Source organism: Aegilops tauschii, chromosome 4 (genome assembly GCF_002575655.3).
Source record: "Aegilops tauschii subsp. strangulata cultivar AL8/78 chromosome 4, Aet v6.0, whole genome shotgun sequence".
NCBI lineage: Eukaryota > Viridiplantae > Streptophyta > Magnoliopsida > Poales > Poaceae > Aegilops > Aegilops tauschii.
The window spans coordinates 466,618,077-466,625,828 of NC_053038.3; the positions used below are offsets into that span (position 1 = coordinate 466,618,077).

At 46.5% G+C, this 7,752-nt stretch overlaps 1 protein-coding gene across 2 annotated transcripts; it reads left to right on the top strand.

Moving 5' to 3' along the window:
* The first annotated feature begins 2,206 nt into the window (after positions 1-2,206).
* Positions 2,207-4,896, top strand: LOC109774522 (homeobox-leucine zipper protein HOX21). 2 transcript variants are annotated; one of them, XM_020333252.4, is made up of 3 exons: positions 2,207-2,554; positions 2,652-3,052; positions 4,007-4,896. In XM_020333252.4, exons 1-3 carry the CDS (start codon positions 2,314-2,316, stop codon positions 4,382-4,384), a joined length of 1,020 nt encoding a protein of 339 aa, XP_020188841.1. In that variant the 5' UTR covers positions 2,207-2,313; the 3' UTR covers positions 4,385-4,896. The 2 variants fall into 2 exon arrangements, with proteins under 2 accessions (XP_020188841.1, XP_020188842.1); XM_020333253.4 differs by having other exon boundaries at positions 2,210-2,527.
* The last annotated feature ends 2,856 nt before the right edge of the window (positions 4,897-7,752 follow it).

A 7,752-nucleotide genomic window follows, 5' to 3' on the forward strand; every position in this document is an offset into this window, starting at 1 on the left:
CACCACACATGGTTCGTCGGCATGCTGAATAGCACGTAAGGAGTGCGCGCAGGAGCATTTGTCTCCAGGGTACTTATACCGTGGTTGGGATCGGAGATTTTGAATCCTTTGTCCATGGCCTGTGCTTGCCTAGCCAAGCGGTTAGAGTATTACAACACTGACCGGTCACTAGCATTGTCCATATGGTCCTAGAGATCCCTTCGCCTGGAGAATAGACTCTCAACTTCGTCAATCCATGTAGGTATTCCAGCATGTCTGCTGAGGCGCTTCAGCATGCATATGGGTATCTAGTTCGTGTCTGACATTGTCGAGACTGGGAGGTATGGTGGTATTAGCTTGGAAAGCGGGGTGAGGGGCGTAGCATAAGGAGATTTTGACTTTGGTTATACTTGGCAATGGCATTGTCTATGCGCCATTCTTTGGTGAAGGCACTGCCTAGAGATTCTTCTCCATGGTGAAAATTCATGAGTAGCCTAGGTGATTGGATATGGTGATGGTGAGGCTCGTGCGTCGTGCCCTCTTTGGAGGCATTGTTTTGGGAACCTTTCTTGTTGTCCAGGTGCTGCTGACGGTGTTGGTCAGTGTTGATGTATGTCGTTACATTCGTGCCATTGATAACCAAACTGAAATAATTAAACACGTCAGGTTGATTCTTCCACCTCTCTTTCTTCCATGTCATTCACAGATGTCCTCTGCTCGTTGGGGAGAAATTTTACCCTCACTCTCTGTCGCGTTTCATCCGTGTTCACTATGGTATTCTTGATCTGATCTTTACACTAGTGGGGCGACGACGGGGGTGAGGCTTGAAGGAGAAAATATAAGGGATGGGTGAAGAATTGCATATTTATGGTGAAAAAACCAGTCTCACCTGTCCTACTAATTTAAGGAGAGAGTTGCGATATATTTTTGTCTAGACCCATCGGTTGTGATTAGTTTCAGTGCAATTACTATGATATAGTGGCTTCGACCTGTTTAAGTGAGTTATGAAGATCAATTGGTTGTGATTTGTTCCTCTAATTTGGTCCACGAGATAAACAGTCAGGTTTTTTTTTTGCTATGCAAATTTATAATAGATAATTTGGCATGTCCATCCTCAAATACACCAACTAGTTCTCAATGTCAGCATGTCGCGTTGTTATCCCCTCACCCTGCTTTCTGAGCTAACACCACCATAAATTAGACCAATAGATATTTTTGTGCCTTACAAATTATATCACTGAAAAGTTCTCCCGAATATGAATGCAATGGTAGGTCTAATTTATCGTCAAATTTAAATTTTAAAATGCGTGTGTGCCTTGTTCATTGGAACAACTTCACATTAACATTGATGTTTATAAATAAAATCGTTCAAAAGGGAAAAGAAAGGACACAAAAAGGTTTGAAAAAGCGCTAGCAAGAAATGTATAGGTCGATGCTAGCTAGCACATGGAGGGAAATAAAGGCACTGTAGAAGCTACTCCTACTCAGCCTGAGGCATAGCTTTTGGGAAGCATGGTCCTTTGTGGTACACTTTCGCTGGCAGGCCATTTTAGCTAGGCAATGTGCATGCCAACGTTGTCTGCTGGTAATTTTAAAACGGAGAATGGCGCCGCATCAAATTAGAGCAGTTGATTGTATAATTTTATCAGTGTGCACAGGGCCCACTTGCTAATCCCCAGTGTGATGCTAATTTCAAATTTATACGTCTTTGTCACAGGGCATATCTGAAAAAGGTGTACTATGGGTTTCAGCAAAATGTTACTGAATCTTTAGTCTATAGTAAGTTAAAAATAGGAAGAACCTAGGATAAGATAACTGCATGCTGATCAGAAGACTTAAAAAGATGCCAAGATTGAAGAAAATTAAAAAAAATCTCATACTTCCTCCGATCCAAAATAAAATTAAGTAGATTTGAACTAATTCTGAACTAGAGTTGGTTCAAAACTACGCCGCTTAAAAAAAAGTATTGTAAAAAACTCTCCATTATTACCGCCGAAAAAGTAAAATTCACTGGGCTTGCACCCTTGTTGTATCATAGCAATACTGTGAGCCATAGTACTAATAGTAGCTCCTAGAATATCTGTTTGACTCTTCAAAGCAGCATTTTATTTTGGAAAATGTCATAGTAGTACTACTACACCCCTTTTCCCATTTTATTTATTTTTGATAAACAACCACCATGCACACCTAGCTTGTTATATTTCCTTTTCCTCATCATCTTCTCTCCCCCCTCTCAGTTTCTCTCTCACACACAGCTCTCTCTCTCTCTCTCTCTCCCCCATCTCTCTCTCAAATACTCCCCATGCCCATCGCCGTCCTCCTTTGAAGAAGCCAATGGCCAGCAATGGCATGGCGTCCTCTCCCTCCGCCTTCTTCCCTCCGAATTTCCTCCTCCACATGCAGCAAGCACCGCCGCAGCATGACCCCCAAGAACACCACCAGCACCACCACCACCACCACCATGAGCACCACCTCCCTCCCCCCCATCCCCAGCACAACCCCTTCCTCCCCTCCCCCCAATGCCCCTCCCTCCAGGACTTCCGTGGCGGTAGGCACATCCATAACTTCATGCCTTGTCAGTTAATTCGCCACCCTCGCACGGATCGTGCACGCAATACGCCGGTAACGGAGCCGATCCAGGTCTTTGCTAACATGCTGTACGTGTGCTGCAGGTCTGTCGCCAATGCTGGGGAAGCGCCCGGCGATGTACGGGGGCGGCGACGGGGGCTGCGGCGGCGACGAGGTGACCGGCGGCGGCGCGAACGAGGAGGAGACGTCGGACGACGGGTCGCAGCTGGGCGGCGAGAAGAAGCGGCGGCTGAACGTGGAGCAGGTGCGGACGCTGGAGAAGAACTTCGAGGTGGCCAACAAGCTGGAGCCGGAGCGCAAGATGCAGCTGGCGCGCGCGCTGGGGCTGCAGCCGCGCCAGGTGGCCATCTGGTTCCAGAACCGCCGCGCCCGGTGGAAGACAAAGCAGCTGGAGAAGGACTACGACGTGCTCAAGCGCCAGTTCGACGCCGTCAAGGCCGAGAACGACGCCCTCCTCTCCCACAACAAGAAGCTCCAGTCCGAGGTACTCCTACGTACTAGTACACATCTACCAGTACCTACCCACTGTAGTAGACCACAATGCAAATTAGTGTAGCTCCCGCAGTCAATTCAGTCCGGCAACGGCATGCATCTGGCCGTCGCCGGCGGCCGGCCGCGGCAGTAGCAGCACGCCGCTGGCCTAGATCTGCGCGCGCGAGTGACGATCTGGGGGGCAGGGGCGCCCGCCGTTCGGTTGCGCTTTCTCGGGGCGGCCTCCCCGGCTCAATGATTGGTTGGTGATGTCCGGCTCGGATCCATGTGGGTTTCAGCGCTTGCAGAAAGGTTGTTGGAACCGGCGCCCATGCCCACGCGCTGCTGCTGCTGCCCTGCCTTTCCATCTACACCTGCGAAATCGTCATCGTTGAGCTGAGCAGGCACAGTAGCTTTTTGGAAAGGCCCAGCAGAATATGGCAGCGTCCGCAGATAGATGCTCGTGGTCATGGCCATGCCCATGCTGCGGCGAGTCGCTGTTTGTTTCTTGAGCCAGTCTTTTGAGGAGGATCGGTCGATCGCAGTGGAGTCAATGGCTTCATCATCACCATCATCCCGGTCGTGGCATCTCTGTGCTGGCTGCCATGGTCGCAGGGACGTACTACTCCCCCGCTGCATGAGTGCCTTTTCACCGCGATCAGATTTGCAATTATGTACTTGTGGGCCGGCCCGGAAACACCATTAGTACCAGCATGATTAGGTGTGCATGTGCAGGTCAGCAAGTGTAGCTTGCTTTCTCCTCGTTGCTAGTACTGCTAGCACTCAGACTTCATAACATTCAGGCAGAGACAGTTGCATGATTCACTGCTGAACTTCTGCATGAACTACTAATCCAAAATTCTAGGTATCTGCCATGTTTGCATTGCGTACTGGTACTAGCTAGCCAAAGCAAGGTCGAGTCGATTGTTGAATGCTAATGTATACTGATGTATGGTGATGAATGCAGATACTTGGACTGAAAGGCTGCAGGGAGGCGGCGTCGGAGCTGATCAACCTCAACAAGGAGACGGAGGCGTCCTGCAGCAACCGCAGCGAGAACAGCTCCGAGATCAACCTCGACATCTCGCGCACGCCGCCGTCCGACGGCCCCATGGATGCACCGCCGTCGCACCAGCAGGGCGGCGGGGGCGGGGGCATGATCCCCTTCTACCCCTCCGTCGCCCGCCCCGCCGGTGTCGACATCGACCATCTCCTCCACGCCTCCGTCCCCAAGATGGAGCACCACCACGGCGGCCCGGACACGGCCAGCTTCGGCAACCTGCTGTGCGGCGTCGACGAGCCGCCGCCGTTCTGGCCGTGGGCGGATCACCAGCAGTTCAACTGATCGTCCGGTCCTTCGATCGGCACGATATATATCTTGTTGCAGTCAATGACTTCTGCTTTGCTTGCATGGTCAGCAATGAGCGTGCATAAATATTCGATGCGTTTGGATTCTTGATGAGGACGTACGTACGGTGGAGACGGTTGTACATGCATGTTTGATGAGAGGCAAGTTCAGTTCATCCATGAGGTACTTATTGAAGACGATGGTGATGCGGTTTGAGTCATGGATCGATCGAGTTGATCATGAATAGTGGGGGTACGTGTAGGGGAATAAGTCCGGTGTGTGTGAAGCGTGTGTAGGTAGATTTTCGAGTTGAATAGTACCTTTGGTATTCTTGTTTTCTTTTTTTTCCTCTTCCTTTTGTTCCCATACATAAATTTGTGAATTTGTGAGGCAGTGTTGGCCCGTTGTTGTATAGGTTAATGGTGCATTTGGTGCTTGTTCCCCCTATTTTATACTATGGATTATTTGAAGACTATGACATACTAAGCGTCGATGCATCAGTTGCTCCAGGGCTCAATGCTAACACGCGCATCCTTTTTGTATGTAGTAAAAATTGCTTACTCCCTCCTTCCATCTATATAGGGCCTAATGCGTTTTTTAAGATCGCCTTTGACTATTGACAAGATTAATAATACATGACATGCACAATATGAAAATTATATCATTGAAAGCTCCTTTCATACACGAATTTAACGGTGTGCTTTGTGTAAGTTGCATGTCATATATTATTGCTCTAATATTTGGTCAAAATTAGCCTCGAAAAATGCATTAGGCCCTATATAAATGGAAGGAGGGAGTACTATTGTCGATTGTTTGAAACTTCATAAGAATAAAATCTACGCTACATAGTACCTTTTCACAGACTATATATCAAGGAGACATGTGATCGGAATTACTAGAAATGGGGACCAGCTATAAGTAGGCCGCCTGAAAATTTATTTCAGGTAAGTTAAATTTTGGGCCGTTCGATTGAGATCCAATGGCCCTCCTTCTTTCTTCTTCCTCCAGCTTTCTCCATCCTTCAACCGTCCTCCTCCAACAAAATCGACTTACTGAAATTGCAGACTTAGTCATTATATATGACTATTATGTCAGAATTTTCAATGACTTTGTGCCGCACCAATAAAGCACGGTTGCAAAAAACTGGAATTGAAACAGGTGCAACTTTTTGTAAAAACAAAAAAATACAAAAGTAAAAAATAACCAAAAAAAAAGATTTCAATAAATCGACGGTAACGCAATTTGGCAAAAGTGGCTGAAATTTCACAAAATCAGACAGGTCCGCGTTTTAGCAGCCCTATTTCTTGGAAGGTAACATCGTAGTACTGTACTTGGATGAATACATGCACTGGTAGAGAATAGGCCTTTAGTCCCGGTTCGCAAAGGCCATTAATCCCGGCTGTGCAACCGGGACTAAATATGCGCGACTAAAGGCCCCCCCCTTTAGTCGCGCCTCTTACGAACCGCGACTAAAGGCCCGTCCACGTGGGCGCCAGGAGTCCGTCGGGGCGGAGGACCTTTAGTCCCGGACTAAAGGCCTCCTCCGCAGGTTTAGGGTTTTAGCCCTCCTAAACCTGGTTTTTTTTAATTTGTAGTGTTTTATTTCTTTTATATTTTATTTTGTGTTTTATTTTAATTTTGATGAAGTTTCAGTACACATATTCTACGCTACTATATACATGCATATGAAATTTTAAACAAGAAGAATTCAAGAGGAATATATAATATATATTCAATCTCGGGTGACCATATACAACTTCGAACAAGTTTCCATACACAATTAGGATGGATGACCATATACAACTTCGAACAAGTTTCAATCTCGGGTATGCATATAAATTTCTTCGTCCTCGGTATAGTGTTCTCCTTTAGGATTGATGACTTCCCTCATGAAAAATCCTGCTAATTCATCTTGAATTGGTCGGAAGCGAGCTTCTGGACTAAGCCTCCTCCGCAAGTTATCCGTCGCCTTCCGCACGCTATCCAATGCCTTTCGCTCAGAGGTGTGTCTCCGGATGTTCTCACAAACATAGTATCCACATAGATTGGTCCCCGGTGGCTGCTTATCCACATTAACTAACCTTCTAAAATCTAGCTCATGTTTGAATTCACCGACAATTTCTTCTGAGAACCGTCTCCAAACCCTACAGGGCAAAGAAAATTAAATGAACAAGGGAGTTATTAGTTACTTGATATTAGAAAATGAACGAAAGAGACCGATCGATATAGAGCTCAAATGATTGAAAATAATTACTTTTGCAGCATTTTTCTCATGTCGGCCGAACGCTTTGGATCCGAATCCATAGAGTCCATGATTAGAACTCTGGAGGTGTGAAGTTCAATATTTAGCAGAATCCAGTGGAACCTGCGGACACGTTACATGCACAGTCATGCATAACTCATCGATTAGACATACCATGCAAGGAGTAAACAAAAGAGAATGGGCACAAGAGAGAAACACTCACCCAAAATGGTAAGGAAATAGAATATGACTTTTGAGTTGATGCTTTCTAAGAAACTTGTACAAGTCTTTCTCCACGTCTTCGGGGTGATTTTGTAACACATGTCCATTAACGATATGTGGGTCAATGAACCCAACATCATGGATGTTTCTTATTTTGCATTCCCAAATCTTCAATCTGCATAATAGCGTACGCAACAATATAGTTAGGATAATATATATATATATATATATATATATATATAGTGCAGGCATTGAAGAACGAGATGAGGTAGAAATAAATCACTTACAGAACGTAGCAACTCAGCATAGATTTGTCGAGCTCGCGCAGATTGAACAGCTGGAACAATTCACTCATATGAACTTGTACAGAGTACCGTTTGGTGTGATGCTCCTCTGTAACATCCGCATAAACATATTCTTTGTCGGCCCATGTTATGAATTGCTTGTACCAACGTAGCAGATTTCACATTTGTGATGGTAGACTCTTTTCCCGCGCAGGCTCGACGAGAGGCCCATTCCGCACATATTGTAATGCTATCTCACATACTGGCGCATCCTCAAGGCCTAAGAAGGCACGAAGAGTCAAACCCATCTCGGACGCTTGTTTCATGGCACTCGCTACAGTCAATCCAAGTGCTGCCGCAGCTGCTATGATCTCGGGGTCCTCTTCCGGACCGGCTTTCACTATGAGCGGGGGGATCGATTGTTTATTCTGCATCCCGAGCTGGTCAACTTGTTTCCCGCTTTTTTTACTTTCTTCTTTCTCCTCCTTCAATATTTTTGCTTGCCTACGAAGTTCATGTCCATAGTCGTCAGGCATATTCAGCTCGGCTTGGGACGGTGTCGTCAAAAAATCCTTAGCCCACTTCTTTTGCTTCTCAGTGAATACTTGCTTGGGCTC